This window comes from Meira miltonrushii, assembly GCF_003144205.1.
Source record: "Meira miltonrushii strain MCA 3882 unplaced genomic scaffold FA14scaffold_1, whole genome shotgun sequence".
Classification (NCBI taxonomy): domain Eukaryota; kingdom Fungi; phylum Basidiomycota; class Exobasidiomycetes; order Exobasidiales; family Brachybasidiaceae; genus Meira; species Meira miltonrushii.
The window spans coordinates 3,063,694-3,080,352 of NW_020289943.1; the positions used below are offsets into that span (position 1 = coordinate 3,063,694).

At 43.2% G+C, this 16,659-nt stretch overlaps 7 protein-coding genes across 7 annotated transcripts; 3 read left to right on the forward strand and 4 right to left on the reverse strand.

The window, feature by feature from the left end:
• Positions 1-120: 120 nt before the first annotated feature.
• FA14DRAFT_119697 (uncharacterized protein) lies at positions 121-900 on the forward strand (the record flags this gene model as incomplete). Its single annotated transcript, XM_025496361.1, has 2 exons — positions 121-649; positions 815-900. Coding segments are annotated over 2 exons (615 nt in total), but the record flags the coding sequence as incomplete, so codon positions are not given.
• A 1,769-nt stretch (positions 901-2,669) lies between these two features.
• FA14DRAFT_159665 (Oxysterol-binding protein) lies at positions 2,670-4,239 on the reverse strand. Its single transcript, XM_025498316.1, has one exon. It carries the CDS (start codon positions 4,147-4,149, stop codon positions 2,962-2,964), a length of 1,188 nt encoding a protein of 395 aa, XP_025358087.1. The 5' UTR covers positions 4,150-4,239; the 3' UTR covers positions 2,670-2,961.
• A 788-nt stretch (positions 4,240-5,027) lies between these two features.
• FA14DRAFT_159666 (exocyst complex subunit Sec15-like protein) lies at positions 5,028-7,542 on the reverse strand. Its single transcript, XM_025498317.1, has one exon. The coding sequence runs from the start codon at positions 7,489-7,491 to the stop codon at positions 5,137-5,139; it is 2,355 nt and encodes a 784-aa protein (XP_025358088.1). The 5' UTR covers positions 7,492-7,542; the 3' UTR covers positions 5,028-5,136.
• Positions 7,543-7,680: 138 nt separating this feature from the next.
• On the forward strand, positions 7,681-8,509 carry FA14DRAFT_142335 (UBC-like protein). Its single transcript, XM_025497170.1, has 2 exons — positions 7,681-7,774; positions 7,835-8,509. Exons 1-2 carry the CDS (start codon positions 7,731-7,733, stop codon positions 8,436-8,438), a joined length of 648 nt encoding a protein of 215 aa, XP_025358089.1. The 5' UTR covers positions 7,681-7,730; the 3' UTR covers positions 8,439-8,509.
• Positions 8,480-9,809, reverse strand: FA14DRAFT_142338 (PH domain-like protein). The gene is made up of 2 exons (XM_025497171.1): positions 8,727-9,809; positions 8,480-8,656 (listed from the first exon to the last, which is right to left on the reverse strand). The coding sequence occupies exons 1-2, from the start codon at positions 9,672-9,674 to the stop codon at positions 8,600-8,602; spliced, it is 1,005 nt and encodes a 334-aa protein (XP_025358090.1). The 5' UTR covers positions 9,675-9,809; the 3' UTR covers positions 8,480-8,599.
• Positions 9,810-10,032: 223 nt separating this feature from the next.
• Positions 10,033-11,384, forward strand: FA14DRAFT_153145 (uncharacterized protein; the record flags this gene model as incomplete). Its single annotated transcript, XM_025497580.1, has 4 exons — positions 10,033-10,049; positions 10,105-10,939; positions 11,008-11,123; positions 11,195-11,384. The coding sequence occupies 4 exons, from the start codon at positions 10,033-10,035 to the stop codon at positions 11,382-11,384; spliced, it is 1,158 nt and encodes a 385-aa protein (XP_025358091.1).
• A 54-nt stretch (positions 11,385-11,438) lies between these two features.
• Positions 11,439-15,416, reverse strand: FA14DRAFT_163499 (actin-like ATPase domain-containing protein; the record flags this gene model as incomplete). Its single annotated transcript, XM_025499824.1, has 2 exons — positions 11,439-13,555; positions 15,221-15,416. The coding sequence occupies 2 exons, from the start codon at positions 15,414-15,416 to the stop codon at positions 11,439-11,441; spliced, it is 2,313 nt and encodes a 770-aa protein (XP_025358092.1).
• Positions 15,417-16,659: the final 1,243 nt, after the last annotated feature.

Here is a 16,659-nt window from a genome sequence, read left to right on the forward strand (position 1 = left end):
TGAATAAAGAAGCACTCTATCAACACGTGATTACCAAAATTTCAAAAAATTGGAATCAACCATGCATTTGATTGATTGTATGACACGCTCCTTCTCAATCAACATCATCTTTGGTCAAAAATGGGGTCAGCAAGGGTTCAGTATGAACTGGAAAGGACGTTATCGTCCTTGCAACTTGCTGTTGAGCATGACGTATTCGACAAAGAGACAGAAATTCGAAGTATAACACATAAGCGTAGACAATTCGAAAGCGCTCTCGTTCGTCGTCATGCTTTATCAGAGGATTTTCACAAATATCTGGATTACGAGGAGGACTTACACAAATTACTGCTTAGCAGACTGAAAACAGCACAGGAAATAAGTGAAATCCCAAGGTCAGATGTTCACAAAATGCAACATGATTCTACTCGGCATATGATCTCTATTTTCGAGAGAGCAATCAAACGATTGAGGCACGATTTTTCGTTATGGCAACGGTATATGCTATGGGCAAATCAGAGAAAGATGCGTGGTGCAATCTCTCGAATCTCAGCTCGTGCATTATCGCTATTCCCAAACAATGCCAATCTTTGGTTATCGGTCGCGGATCATGAGCTGAATGCCAATCTGAATCCAAGCACAGCTCGTGCTCTTATGCAGCGTGGTTTGCGTTTAAACGGGATTGCCCATCATCATTCAGTGCAAGCTTCTTCGTCACAACATTCTAGTAAAAGATCAAAGATGAACAACGGACAACACAATTCCGCTCCCTTGACTATCAGACCGGCGGGCGATTTATTGGAGGATACCCCGACTTTACAAGTTGCACCAAAAGAGCTAGCTGCAGTGCGTCTGTGGATAGAATACATTCGATTAGAATTGGTCTTTCTCGAGCGTATCAGGCGAAGGAAGATCGCTTTGAATATTATCGATAGCGGCAAAGCGGCCAAAGACGTTGAGGCTGTCGCAGACGATGCTCAAGAAGATTCGGAGGAGGATGATGTAGCGGAAGATACCGAAAATGGATCAAAGCCTGCTACTATCGCACAAATTGTCGAAGACGAGAGCATACAGAACGACGTCAATGGATCTCAGCCTCAACCAGATTCTATCGTGTTAGGTGCTATTCCGCTCACAGCCATCAAATCTGCTCTTTCACTCGATTCAACTGTTTCACTACCGCCACTAGCCCATTTTTGCTTCCTACTCGCTCTGATACGCATGATTGACGAGTTCCCTTTCTATGGAGATGCATCTGAATTAAGAGGACGTCTGAATAAGGCTACTGAAGAAGCAATTGTTCGTCGATTTGGCGATCATCCTACTGCCGTCCTATTCAGAAGCGCACTTCCACTCTTCCGTTCAACAGCAAAGAGCGGATTTGAGGATTTATCAGATATTGAAATGCAAGAAGAGTTGGAATCAAGCGATCTTCTGAAGAAAGCAAGCCACTTGAATCGTAGGGAGCTATCTGACGTTGAAAGACAATCAGAAGATGGCCAAGTTTTGATTGGTGAAGATGTTGAGATTGTCACAAAGTCTACACAGAAAACAGCTTCTGATGCTGCCTCAAATGCAGCTCTTACCAGTGTATTGAACAAGATTACAAAATCGTTGCAGAGTATCACACAAAATGCCGAGCTCGCAACGCAATCTCGTTCTACATTAGACGAATTACGCCGTCGGATCTTGGCATTGGATGAGCCAACGGATGCTCATATGTCTATTCTGATTCGATTGATACAATGTATGCGGTCCTTAGGAGCATCGAGAGAACTTGGCGGTGACTTTGACGCTTTCCTTACAGCATATACGAAACGTGTCTTGCAAGATGCTAAGCGGTTGGGAAATGCCGGGAAAGAGGTAGAGCTGGCTCGTTTGCAGGGATTATTGACAGCGGACTCGTTAAAATCTGGCGAGCAAATTTCCAGTTGTGTACGATCAGCCATTGAAGCCAGTCAACGGTATGGAAAAGATCAAAGATTTGCAGCTATTGCAGCAAGAGCTCTTTTGGATGGCACTCAAAGAGGTCTAGTTGATTCTCTTGAAACGCAAAAGTTATGGCGTGTGATTTTGAAAAGTGTAAAAGGCACCGATCATGTGGATGTGTGGCAAACGTGGTGTGATTCGCTTGACGAGGTTCACAAGGGTAAAAAGGAAAAAGATCATACGCGATTACTAAAAGAACTTCAAAACGCAATCTTGCATGAAGTCATTGGAGAAAAGAACACTCAAGCAGCTTTACTAGAACGACTGTACAAAGCCGGAAGGAATAGCAAAGAAACTTCAGAGATTCTTGAATGGATCAAAGTCAAAGGTGTCGCAAGTCCGGCCTTCTGGCGATCAGTGGTGGAGGAAGAGCAAGATCGATCACAGCAAGACAGCAATTCTGATATGGGAGACAGAACGAAATTGATCCGATCTGCATTCAACTCTTTGATCGCATCGACTGAATCTGCTGATGATATTGCGACGTATTTGCGATTCTTGTGCTTGCATTGTGGTGATCAGCAAGAAGCAATGAACCTCTTCAACAAGTACACTCAACGAATGAGCCGTACTGATGTGGATGGAATGGTGAAATTGGAAAGAGAATGGAAAAAGACGTTGAACGAGATGCGTCAATCAGATGAAGATATCGATTGAAAAATCTCATGTAAAATTTAAATCATACCAATAGTTTCTCATACCAAAATACGTGTAATGTATAGTTGTATTCATTTCTACGTAACCACGAAAACAGGCACAGGAGCGCTCATAAGACAGGATATGAAGGGAAAGAGGGAAAATAACAAAAGAGAAGAAAGTGTTGTTGGAGAAAAAGGTGATCGGGACAGCGAAGTGGAAAGATTAGATGTGTGAATCAAATGCACATCCGCAAAAGAAAGCGAATCGAAGCGTTGTCACTTGCACGCAAGCTATGCCTTACACTCTACAATGATGCTGTTTGAGAGACAAATTCTAGAGAGAGAAATCGTGTGTTTACTTGTTGGAAAAGTACTTCTTGACAACGTCAGATTGCATCTCTTCTGGTAACGCATCAACGATTGGATAGAATTTTTCACCTTTTGCAACAAAGTACTTTGGCTGCCATGTTTCACCCTTTTCTTCGCGTTCTCTTCCTCTTTGTCTTTGTGCTTCTTCGATTGCTGATTTACTATCTGTTGCTTTGTCCAGATTTTTCTCTTTGATACCTTCTGTAACTTTTGACCATAGCCTTCTTGATTCAAATTCTTCTTGTTCTTCTTCAGGCCTGACAATTTTTTGAACAGTTTTAGCTCCTTTTGCATCAAACAAGGTTTCTGTTTCACCACTCTTTGTGTCCTTGTACTCCATGCTTTCGTTCCATTTTCCGCTTATATCTCCGATATGCTTTCCTTTATGTGTTACCTTACCTGCGAGAGCGTTATATGTTCCAGTGAAGTATCCCTTGGTCTTGAATTCGACATCAGCTGTGATATCGTTTGCCTCATTTCTAATCTTTGAATGATCTCCCAATTCTAGTACCATCTTTCCGAAAAGGATACCTCTTGCGTACATATTTGGCATTTCAACTTGATATTCACCATCGTCCAATCGATCGAGAAGAACCACTCTATTCTCGCCTCCCATCATGTTGGCTGCTGAATTTCCAAGGAATTTACTCTTTGGCTTTAGTTCACCATAGATCATCAAATTGTTTTCGGGAGAGCAGTAAAAGTATGCGCTGATCGGAGGATGATGAGAAACTTGTTCGGCGATATAGAAACCTTGAGTGTCATTTGGGTATTTGTAAGAGCATCGGAAATGCTCACCCAAGACAGGATTGTATGGCTTCTTTACACCTTTTGGTTTGATATGCCATCCGGAAAGATAATAACGGGTAACTTGCAAAAATCTTCTTTCGGGATCGTCAATCTGTCCTGCTCCAAAGATCAAATCGGGATGACTCATGAAATCGGTAATACGTTCCAACATACTCCTTGGTTCTAAGACAAAGGTTGGTAAAGTAACTTTACTTAAATCCATTCCGATTCTTAATTGTCCGATTAAGCTCATTAAAATGTTACCGTTCTCCTCATCTAGTTCTTCTGTATCATCAGCAGCTGCTCCTTCGGGCGGTGCGTCATCTTTGCCTGGCTTTCCGGTTAGCTTTGAGCCAGCACTGTTGACGTGATCCAAAAGGCCCATGATGGATGAGTGTTGTGTCTTGGGTAATAAGAAAAGGAAAGCTTATTGGATGACAATTATGATATCCTTGTGATGTAGTTAGTAGATGGTGGATAGCTATCACATGAACTAGTCGTTTGACCAATTCTACCTCCTCCTCCCACAGTAGTACCCTTTTTCTCTCTCTCTCTGTCTTTCTCTTAGCGATAATCCTAGGCGGCCCTCAATTCACCCACTTAACATTTATGCAAATGCGCGCCAAACAGACTGGTAAAATGCATGAGTGGAGCAAATTGCGCACACGTTTTTACTAGTATCAAACAACGCCGCCCTTGGGCAATAATGCAAAATTAGCATCGGGTTGCGCGTTTGCTTGCTTGGTGTGGAGTTTTCAGACTTGACATCCCCATTTTCCCCTCCCTCACGATCCTCAACTGAATTCCTCGATAAGGGTATTCAACTCCATACAACGTGTGCATTTTACTCATACTGTAATATATTTCAAGTATTATCTCTCTTGCAGGGGCTGACGGGTAAATGCTAAAAGTAGTTTCCGTCTGGGGTCCCCCACAACCCTTTATTAACAATCTATGAATATGTCATACGCACGTGGATCAAGCACACTAAAGTTAACTCTGCATGTCGATCATAACAAAGCGGGAAGTTGGAGTCTGAAGGCCTTACGCGCACTCATGCTTGCATTTGTCATTCACGCATACTTTGCCAAATTAAGCTATATCATTTCTATTACACACCTGGACTTGAAACCGTTGTAATACTGTTGACCTGTCATCAGGTAAAGTACACATCCAACTAAGCGAACTATTCTCAAAAGTGTTGAGACAGCGTCCGAGTACTGAGGACAAAGAGACATAACAACAATTACCGCTTCCTCCCTATCATCTTCTATCCCATAAAGGTGATCATATCGTTAAAATTAGCTTGTTTGATCTTCTCTATGCAATAATATAAAATACAAATGACTATAGTATAAGCTTCTTTCACCCTTCACCTTCTCACTACACGTAAAACGGAATCCCGTTCATTTCGCCTTCGCATTGCCTGTCTTTCACCAGTATCACCAGTTCCGGATCGTCCTTCATACTTCGACAACTTATCTAACAAGTTAGCCAATTTGATCGGTTGAACACTCTTGTACTTCGTTTGTCGAATATTGGTATTCATTGCATATTCTCCAACTTTATCTTCTGTCAAGATCGTCAACGTTTGTCGAATTTCATCAAAGACGGACAATAAACCTTCTTGTAACTTGCTAGCTTGCATTTCCAAATAATTCAAATCAACAATTAGGTTACGCAATGCCAAAACGCTAAGCTTTGGATCATCTTTGCTGAGTAATTGATCATTGATTAACGAATCCGACACATATTTGAATGCGCTACGATAATGCTCCAATTTGATCTCGCTCGGCAAAGCAACCAATCCTCTTTCCATCATCGTTTCAAGCCATTGCAACATCTCGGGTAAATAATCCGATACTTCTTTTTGCTCTTGCGTTGGCGTAAAATCGTATTCTGCCATTTCGAAAAAGTCTTTAAGTTTTGCCGCAATCGCACTATCGATCCGTTTTTGTGCCATATCCAAAGTTGTATTGAAATGTGAAGATGCATCCAATCGTAATTTACCTCCTCGATGTGGCGCACGGAGGGCTGCCAACAATGCTTCCAGTTGCGTGCACGCCAGACGGAAATGTTCTGCATTGACGACAATCTGTGCAATCTGACTTAGATTGCTCGTTCTTTGTAAGCTGGATCGGATGCTGTTTGATACTTGCTGGATCAACAACTCATCTAAGGATTTCTTTAGGATATCATCAACATCCCTATGGCTCGAAGAGAATCCATCAGAAAATTGGTAATACTGATCAGTGAGGTTCCTGATGTCCATGCAACACAATGGGTAAGTTTGTGAGAACGGTAATGTGAGCGGGAACGACATACTGCGTAAGCGATCAGCATCGCCCGGCTTGAGCCAGCATACATTGAGCACCTTTTGCAATTCATCAGCATTTACTACCGTCATTGGTTGATGCTCCGAATCCTTGAAAGCTTTTTGGAAGTCAGTCGAGAAGCGATCCCGAAGCAGGTTGGCATATTGTTCAAACAACGTCAGCAAAAGAGCGTTCAGCTTGGTGACCGGGAAAGAGTACCCTTCTAGTGCCATGATGAACGTTTGAATGACTGCCTTTGTTGAGACAAATACCTTTGTATCTTTGCTGTCACGCAGGCCAATACTGACAATTTCTACCACACGCTCGCACATACTGTCCCACAGATCATCCACCTCTTGTTCTGACCTGAAGCCAGGTGGAGACGTTTGCAGAACATGGTGTTCCACAAGGAAGAAGCCCACCACTTCCTGTAGTAAAGCAGGGAAAGTTGGATTGCTCGGGTCGAATGAAAGACCTTGCGAAAGCAGCAAGTTTGCCTGAGCTCTTCGATCTTCTTGATAGCTATTCTGCAGTTGTTCTCGGATATCCATCACATCATGTATATGTATGCATTGGTACAACGGCTTGAAATCGATCTTGACCTGCTCATTATCCACGAAATTGTATTCGACCCGCTCGTTGACCACCAGCTCGATTGGACTATTGACTTTTGCCAAGCTGAGCATCGCATCTTTTCCACTCTTTATCCTCCATCGTTTCTGTCTAGCTTCTATCGCATCTAATGCCAATTTGCCCACCAATCTACCCTTCTCACGTACCTCGAAGAGCCATTCCCGCATTTCCCTTGTGACCGCTGCTCGCACTTGCTCACGCATAGCCGGCATAGAGTCTAGCATATGCCGTGCAAATTCGTGATGTAGCACCGGCTTGAGGTGAATAGAAGACAATTCTTCCAACGATCGTAGAGCTGAATAGTATTGCTTATTCTCGATCAAGCTGTCAACTTTATTTGCCATATCCAATACTCGTAAGCACAGTTGAAGCGTTTCGATTGCTTCGTCCACATTTTGGGCAACTTTACGTGCTTCTAGCAAACTCTTCTTTTTGCTGCTCAGACTTTGCCCTCCTGCTTGTACTTCTTCGTTCAATTCACTAATACGATGTTTCAAACTGACCGTACCCGAACGAACTTTGAGTAATTTATCCACTGCACCAGCAAAATCTTCGTGATTTGCATTACAAACATTTTCGATCTCATCTTCTTTTTCTTGAACAAATTCTCGTAATCTACGTAAGAATGCATCGGATTGATTTGCTTCATCTAACGATTTAATAATCGGTCCAAGTTGTTCTAGGTTCTCACTTTCGGCATCTAAATCGGAAAAAAGTGTTAATTGTTGTAATTGTGCGTCCAGCGAAATATGCGGTCTTGCTCGTGATCGTAATGCCATCCTTACGAATCCTTCTAGCAACCAGTGCTACCTAGGAAGATGAGATTGATGAGGGAGGAGAGTGAGAAGTGGGGTGAAGCGTGCACAATCAATCAAATTACACCAATACGCACGAACCAACCCTTATGCTCTGCTCTAGCGCCCGCTAAAAATAGAGTTGTTGTTCAGTTTTAAGCATTCACCCTTACACCTCCCATCTTTACTCATTTGCGTCCCGTTCGACATGATCGATCATCAACATGTCAGGATCTACGTTTCGAAAGACTGAGCTACAATCGCAATTGTGAGCAGATCAAATGAAAGTTCAGAAGATCAATAGCTGACATTCTCTTATTCCTCATAGTGCGATGCTCAGGCAACCGGGCAATTGTCCTGAAGGTGTTTACGTTTCACCTTCCAAAAGTTTAGATGTATGGGATGGAGTGATATTCGTGCGGAAAGGGTACTATCAAGGCGGTGTATTTCGATTCAAAATTCAATTTACCACCTCTTATCCTATACGTGCACCTCTAGTCACATTTTCCAAAGGAAGTCTTATTCATCCTCTCATCGATCCTCGCGATGATCATCTCGCTTTGGCTTCAGGTTTTCCCGAATGGGATTCAACAAAGGATAATGTTGTGAAACTTTTGTTTTATATCAAGAACATTTTCAAAACATTTCACCTTAATAAATTAAATGACGGTTTGGTTATAAATGGAGAAGCATGGAGATTATTTCAATCTAATCGTGCCGTTTTTGCAAAGTTGACTTCTCAATGTGCAACCATTTCTGCCACTCCAACTATCCTTTACGATCAACCGACCAATAGCACGAATTCAACAAGAGACTTAGCCAATCCTTCATCTTCAAAAGGTGAGAATCAGGATAATGCTTTCGCTTTCCGTCAATTGAGTGAAGAGGAAATGAATGCTATCCGTCAAGCCCTGTTCGAAGAAGATCCATGATTCTCGACGCGATAATATCACCTGTACATTAGTCACACATTATGATACCATTAGAATCATCGAGCGAAATTGAGGGTGCTATACATTGAAAGTTGCATAGATACATGAATAATGAACCCGACGAAAGCTAGCAGGATGTGCAAAACAAAATGAGGAAATCGCTATTGTACACGCGACAAATATCGCTGGTATAAGTCATTGACGAACTCTTTGTCAGTCTGTGTAATGGAGGAAAGGGGACCGTCAGTAAGAAGATTGGGCAAGAAAGGACTACTCCAATATACTCACATGAATGAGAGACAAAATCTCTCGCACGAAATCTCGTTGACTCAAAATAGAAGCATCTTTGGGTCTTGCAGCAAGACTTGCATCGATACTTTCAGACGCTATACCACCAAAGTTTGGTTGACCGGATTGTTGTGTGGTGTCCCGATTGGATGGTGTTTGCAGACTTTGCGGTTTAGCATTCTGCACATTTGGCGATCTTGCACTGGCAAAGATTGCTTCCAGGCCTTGTGGAATCGCCCCATTGGCATGTGGTTGAGGATATTGATGCTGCTCTTGCATTGGAGGTGCATAGTGGGAGGGTAGACCTAGCATTGCTTTGAGGTCATTTGTTCCATTGGATCCGGGGAATGGCTGAGGCTGTTGCGGTGGTCCTGATGGGGATTGTTGCGGAAGAGCACTTTGAAAGATGGAGTCAAGAAGTTCAGGTCCTCTTCCTGGCGGGGCTGGCGATTGCACGTTGGATCCTGCGCTGTCAAATAGAGCGTCAAGACTGATCGGCTGTCCGGCTTGTTGGGTTGTGGGTTGAGGTGGGATCGACTTTTGTGCTCCAAATGCATCCTTTCCTTGGCGAATATCCTCATGAATTTTCATCATTTGGTTTCCGATCACTTCCCGTTCCTTTGTGTCGTACACCCATATGCCCAACACTTGTTCGTTGGATGCTGCCCTAAAATGAACAAACTCTCCCGCAAGTTCAACATCATCTTCTGCTTGTAGCTTTGCATCAAAGTTTTCCACGCCATTACGGTTTAGCACAAAGAATCCAGAATACGGGGCAGTTGATCTCCTATAGAGGAACATAGGACCTTCTATGCCTGATTTCGTCCATTCATCTTCCAATTCATACAGAACAACAAATGCTGCCGATCCTACAATATCTACAATTCCGGGATCGTGTCTCTTTAGCACTTTCATATTGAAGGCATCTCGCCTTTCCTTCTCGTCCATAATGACTGTTGTTGCTGTTGTTGTTGGGACTGGAAGCGTATTCTGTCCATGCGGAAGAGGTGATGATAATGATGATATTGGTGTTAGAATGGCTTTAATATGCAGGTAGGCGTGTTCAGCGTGTCCTATGCGGCGGCGCCCTTGGCATGCATACGCTTACACGCAGAGCAGAGTAAGGCCTTATAAGCAGCGCTGGCCCAGATGCGTGCTTTTAGGCAAGCGTATGATACCGTGAATTAGAGAGGAAGGTGAAGTTCTCTTCCTGACCAGCCATCCTGAGCGCTCTAAGGCGCATACATTCACCTTTCATGATAAATACACATTCAACTACCATCATCAAACACATTTTACCACCAAAATGGCAGATTCCAATGCGTGAGTACAATGCCCACTTTGAAACGAGTGCCTTCTACTGACCGTGACCATGCAGATATCCCGCTTGGATCGATGCTAAAACTGAAATCACAGACGCACATCCGATCCCATTTGTGAAATTCAAGCTTGCAATACCATTTCCCAATTTCAAGTCAAGGGATCGTTTGTGGATCACAGATGACAATTTCCTCATCACGTACATTTGCGATCCTGGCGATATTGCACAAAACGCAAGAAAAGCACGAAATATCAAAGTAAGGTTTGCACTAAGCAAAATTGTTGACGTTGCAATGACACAAAGAGAGGGTATTTTCATCATCACAATCGAATGCAGTACGGAGATCATTGTCGCAAAACGTCAAAAGCTAGGCAAAATACTGTTTTTCTTTTTCAGAGATGCTGATAAAGCAGTGGAGCTCAAAAATATCATTCGCTCAAATAGTGAAAATATTCGATTATCTAGCTCCCCAACATCATCAGATGATGGTGCAGGTACGGCAGACCCGAGATCATCCCAACTTGCAACTCGAAATGGCAATAATGGTAGCATTCATCCGGGCGCAAATGGTTCTCATCCCGGCGCAAATGGCTCAACCTCTAGATCGGTCACGTTTACCCAAGGTGCCCCTCAAATCATTGCAGAAGAGAGCGACAAAGGCGATGATGATGATGATCATGATGACGACCAGACGCTGGTTTTGCCATTTGGCACGCAAATACCGCGAAGAAGAGCTTCAAGTCTTCCTACAACTACTCAACCTAAAGTCCCAACAATTTTGCAAGAGAATACAAATTTGTTCCCTCAGCCTGATCACGAGGATGACGTTCAGGATTTGCTGCAATATGAAGAGGTAAGGGACTTGCAAGCAACCGTTGAAGCACTCGCAATTGTGAGTAATTGATGTATTGTTCTTAGGTGAGGAGGTTTGTTGAATGTGTTGATTTCCCTCTTTCGTAGCAAGCAGGCAAGAAATGGGTCAAGGATCAAAAGCGAGTTCACGAGAAGCAAAAAATGTTGCACAAGATTTTCTGGCAAAAAGTCGAAGAAGGAAAAAGGGCTAGAGAAAAAGAATTGTACGTTGACAATTGCCTGAAGTATCCGTTTCGTAAGTTGGTTCTAATTGCAGCATCCTCTATTCTTTTAGGCATACAATCGGCAAAGCTTTCGTTGACAAAGTTCCTTCAGCTGTGCGAAAATCAAAGTCATTCCATCAAACTCTTCAAAATGGCTTTACAACTTTTCCAAATATCACTCGATCAATCACCCACGCGATTGAAGCGATGGAAAAGGAAAGTATGTCACTTGCTACTCTCAAGCCAAATTTCGATGATTGATCGATTGTTGTTTATATTATACAGATACTTTGTACATTTAGTGAAAGATTTACGTCAAATTGTCATTGTGGCGCTAAATCGATGTTCCTTGAACCACTCTGAACCCTTTTCTTCATATTCTTGACGTTTTATAGAGCTAGAAAGAAATTCTTCATTGTTCTCCAGAGTCCATTTTCTCATTCCACGCCAAGCATCGAATCGGACATCCTTTGCTCGTACAACTCTGACAGGAATGTCAATCGGTTGAGTAGCACGAACAGAATTATAAAGCCTTTGATCAAAACCGGAATAGAGAGTATGTTGACCAGTCACAAAGATATTATTTGCCATTCTCTTTCTCTTCTCAAGATCGAAATTGCTCAATATCAGACTGGTCACTTCATCCAAACCAGCTTGATCAACTCCGGCTAGGTATGGTTTGTACAATACTTCCGGCACACGGGTCCTTTCGAGATTCAGATGAATTTGATTTTGTTGTGCAACATCTTCAATGTCCCATTCAGGATGCATCCCGCGTAAGAAGGTTAAAGTCAAACGATTCTTACGTTTCAGTCGTGCATCGTAGGTATCTTCTTGTGTGAATGTCGAATCGTGCTTCAACAATCTTTCCTCTAGTGCATCCAATGCAGCATTTTCCTCTTCCGAAACGTCAGAGTCTTCGTCTGGCTTGATCTCTCTGTAAAGATTCCAATCTTCATCATCAGCACCAAAAGTATCTTCTTCATTGCCTCTCTTCCTTCTCCTGGAAGAAGATCCAGCAGGAGCGTCACTTGCGAGGCTCGTGATATTCTTCATCCTCTGCTGAGCTGCTAGACTCTTTCGATCGTTCAGCATTTCTTTTCGTCGCTTACGATCTTTGATTCTCTGAATCGTATCCTCATACTCTCTTCTCTTCTTTGCTGCCCATCCACGAGGGTCATTGATTCTTTCGTCATCTTCCTTCTTTAGCTTTGCTTCCAAGATTCTTTTCTCTTCGTCCTTTTCCGCTTTGGCCCGTATTCTGGCCTCGTATCCGGCTCTCAAGAACCGTTGCTTGCGCTTCTCTTTGATTCCTTCTTCATCTAGTTGATCATCTGGGGTATCAGCAAGAGGGAATGTCGGTACCTCTTTTGTCTCACCTTCTTCTTCTCCCAATTCTTTGCTGCGAGCCTTCTTGAGCGCATCTTGCAATTTCTTCATCGTCGATTCCAGCTCATTCTCTCCGGAGAATCCTTCTTGCTCTAATCTTTTGAGGTACTCCGCTTTCTTCTCTTTATTTTTCCATTCTTTCAGATCTTCGTAATACTTCAAATCGTTCTCTTTCTGCATCAACTTTTCCAATCGTATCCGTTTTGTCTGTTCTTGCAGTCTTCTTCCTGCCTCTCTTTTCCTCTCTGCAATTTGATCTAGTTCCTCTTGGGTCTTTTCTTCCTTTACCTCTGCTGTGTAGGGGAATTGAACAACCCGATCTTCCTTTGCAAGTGCTTCAGGCCTGCTCAGTCGCCCGACAAATTCTTCGTATGACTCTTCATCTGCATCAAACATTCGTGTGAGATTGTCTCGCATCCAAATTGCCTGTGATGGTGTGACCCGAGTGGGAAATGCGGAAAATTTAAGTTGAACGAGACGTAAGAGATAATCGGCAGCCTGCTGTCCTCCCCAATTCATTCGTTTGGAGAAATCAATCATTCCTTTGCCATCCAAAATTGGAACAAGAGTAGTGCTATTGCGACCACTGCTTATCGCCAATCCATCATGAATATCGTTCTGAAATGCGGAGAATAGAGAGTCCAAGCCATAGCAAACGGATCGAACTTGATAATTCTCGAACAAAAGCTCGTTCATCAATGCTCTGCTATAAGTGGGATTACATAGAGTCTCCGTCATGAGCAGTGGGTGATCCACTGTTTCTGATTGGACTCCTAATTGTAGGAAAGTGTAATCCAGGATGTTCTCCATCACTTCGAAATTCGTTACAACGTCTCCGTCAAACGGACTTTTCATCGCAGATCTGCTTTGTGCATCTGTAAAACAAGCTGAACCGGCAAGTAGAAAGTTTTCGGGATTCTTTCGATCTTTGTATTTCGAAATGACACTTTCCATGCTCACTGCTGGATTGCTTTCACCTGATGGAGAAGCGAATCCAGCACGAAGTTCGAATGATCCATTATCGATCAAGATTGGTAGACCAGCTTTCCATGCGACGTGACCATTGGTAGGTGCAGATGATGCACTCAGAGCCCGTTCTCCGATTGGCACGATTGGCGGGAATCCATGGCCATTGCTGGACGAGCCAGAAATGCCAGGATCAGGAACTGGAACCATGTTGTATAGTGTCGTGATGAGATCACAGAAGGAAGAATGCAAATCTTACTTTCAGGAACATATAGCCTGGCATATACTACAGCTTGCAGTCAACTCTAATTGGAATATAATGTATATTTGGCTTGAGCTTGGAATAGGGCCAAGCGTTACGCGCTAAGAATTTGACTTTGTACACTTGCGGTCTAAACGGCACTGCTTTGGCCCGCGCACGAAGGGTCACAAACAAATGCATCTGTGTTGGTTGAAAACTACTTTTCTTTTAGAAATGAGAAGTAGTCTCTCACTTGTTGTACTTCATCATCGATACTGATTAGTCATCGGATCGTTGCTTTGACGGTCTAATCGACTGACCAAAGGTCATTTGTTCATCTTGCATTTACACATCCCCATGACAACACCCCAAAATCGATCAACAACAACAAACGAAGGACCATCGCATCTAGAATTCGCTCAAAACGCATTCTCAGACGCAATGGCATCAGCTTCGGCTTATTTTTCACCTTTTACCAATGGTGGTAATAGTGCTTCAAACAGTCCACGAATGGGAAGCACAAATGTACCATCACAATCAATGCCAGAACATAATAGGCTCTTGGCTGATGTTGCACCACATATAATGCGACCTAGGATCTTATCAGCAGCAGTAGCAGCGGGAAATACAGTTACAAATAATGTTTCCAATTCAGCCTTGATTGGATTCTTACCTCTCACAAGAACAGGTCTAGGAGGTTATTCGATCAACCAGCCAGCCCGATCTCTCGTTCGTCTAACAAACACGATCAGACAAGGGCCAGTCACTTCCACCGATCTCAAAGCACTTGAATCATCTTATCAAATTCTGTCTTCCGTCAACAGTGAGAATCTTGAAGATGAAGTACAAGAACCAAAAGGATTGGCAAAAGATGTCTCACTCTTGAGAGGTTTCCAAGCTACTCTACCTAGCCGCATGGACGGAAGGGCAAGACGGCGAAAGCAAAGAAACAGAGAGGGAGAATCGTTAGGATTGAAAAAGATGGCTGATGAAGCAAGAGGTTTGCTCACTAATGGCACCAATGCAGATGAAGAGGATACTCTCGGTGGTCCAAGTGCTCGCGATAAACGAAAAGCACGTAGAAGTGCTGCTTCGAAAGCAAAGGACGTGCCATTAACACTGGAGGAATTGCAAGCGCAAAAAGATGATATCAACCAAGAACAGGAGGATCTTGTTGTGAGAAGGATGTTGATCAATTCGGAAGTCAATGAGGTCGCTCAAAGGATTGCAGCACTTGATGTTATTAAACAAAATTTGCAGAAAAGTCTCGTCGCATTAAAGGAAGAAGAATTAGAATTGAACGATGAATGCGAAGGTGTTTCGGAAATGGTTGCTCTATTGAAACATCGACGTGCAATGCCAGGAGGAGCAACAGATCGTGATGTTAGCGGAGCAAAGACATCTAATGGCACGAATTCCAGAAGGCGAAAGGCACCTCTGTTCCTTCCTTCGGAGCATGATGAGCTGCCATCTGGTGTTGCATTTATGACGCTTTCTGGACATTCGAACGCTATCAGTGCTTTGGACTTCTCCGAGCCATACGGAACTCTTGTATCATCAGCATTGGATGATACAGTACGTGTTTGGGATTTATCAACAGGTTCTGAAGCTGGCCGATTACGCGGACATTCAGGTGCAGTAAAATGTTTGCAGGTCGAAGATGAATTGTGTATTACTGGAGGAACGGATTCTACCATCAAATTGTGGGACTTGCACAAGGTTGAAGATTATGAGACCCGATTAAGCTTACAAGCAAGTGGAGAAATGAATGATGAAGGAGAAAATGGAGGCAAAGATCACAGTCCTTGTTTGCGCACATTGGAAGGTCATAGTAAGGCAGTAACAAGTCTATACTTTGACGATACATGTTTGGTCACCGGTGCTTCCGACAAGACACTTCGCCAATGGGATCTGAATACAGGCCAATGTGTTTTAACGATGGACATCCTTTGGGCAATTTCCAATCCTACCTCTACTCAATCCCTTGTGTCTGATTCCGGGCCGGAAGATAATGTCAATAGCTCTCCCGTTCGTCCGAGACATACGATCAGTACTTCCGTCCTGTCTAGTGCTCCGCCATCTCCTCAACGATCTTCGAGCTATTTGGCAGAGAAGCACTTCTCCGGACCATTTAGTTGTCCAACTCCTGCATATGCTGATGGAAGTTGGGAGATGTATCAAGATTTCGTTGGAGGCGTTCAGTTCTGGGGGTATGCATTGGCAAGTGGAAGTGGTGATGGTGCGGTACGGATGTGGGATATGCGTACAGGACAAGCACATAGAACGTTACATGGTCATACAGGACCGGTAACATGTTTGCAATTTGATGAAACACATGTTGTTTCTGGAAGTTTGGATAAATCGATTCGAATTTGGGATTTACGAACTGGTGCAATTTCTGATACGATCAGATATGAGTACCCCGTCACTTCTTTGCAGTTTGATAGTAGAAAGATTGTTGCTTGCACTGGAGAAAATCAATTGAAGATCTTCAATCGAACATCCATGCAACATCGAACGCTTTCTCTCAACGGACATACATCGCCTGCCGAACGATTGCGTTATATGGATCGATATGCTGTTTCGGGAGGCAAGGATAACGTGATGAAGATTTGGGCTTTGTGAGAGAATTATGCTGTTACACTACTCAATTTGTATACTTGCCATGTCATTAAATTTGATGATCATTCTAGATGATAGGTAAACGCGTGCGTCTCCGGCTAAACAGCCTATCTTTTTTTTTCCACACCGGCGCACAGACTTTTTTGGTGTTCCTTTGTATTAATTTTAAGATTGGAAGATTCTTCATTCTTTGCTACAACAATCATATCGAGTATTGGGGAAAGCTATCGTATTCCATCATACTTTGGCATTCAAGATGGAGTTTGAAAGACGGACAAAGGAAGGCAAGGCTCGGGAAGCTTTGAATGAAGGACGGAT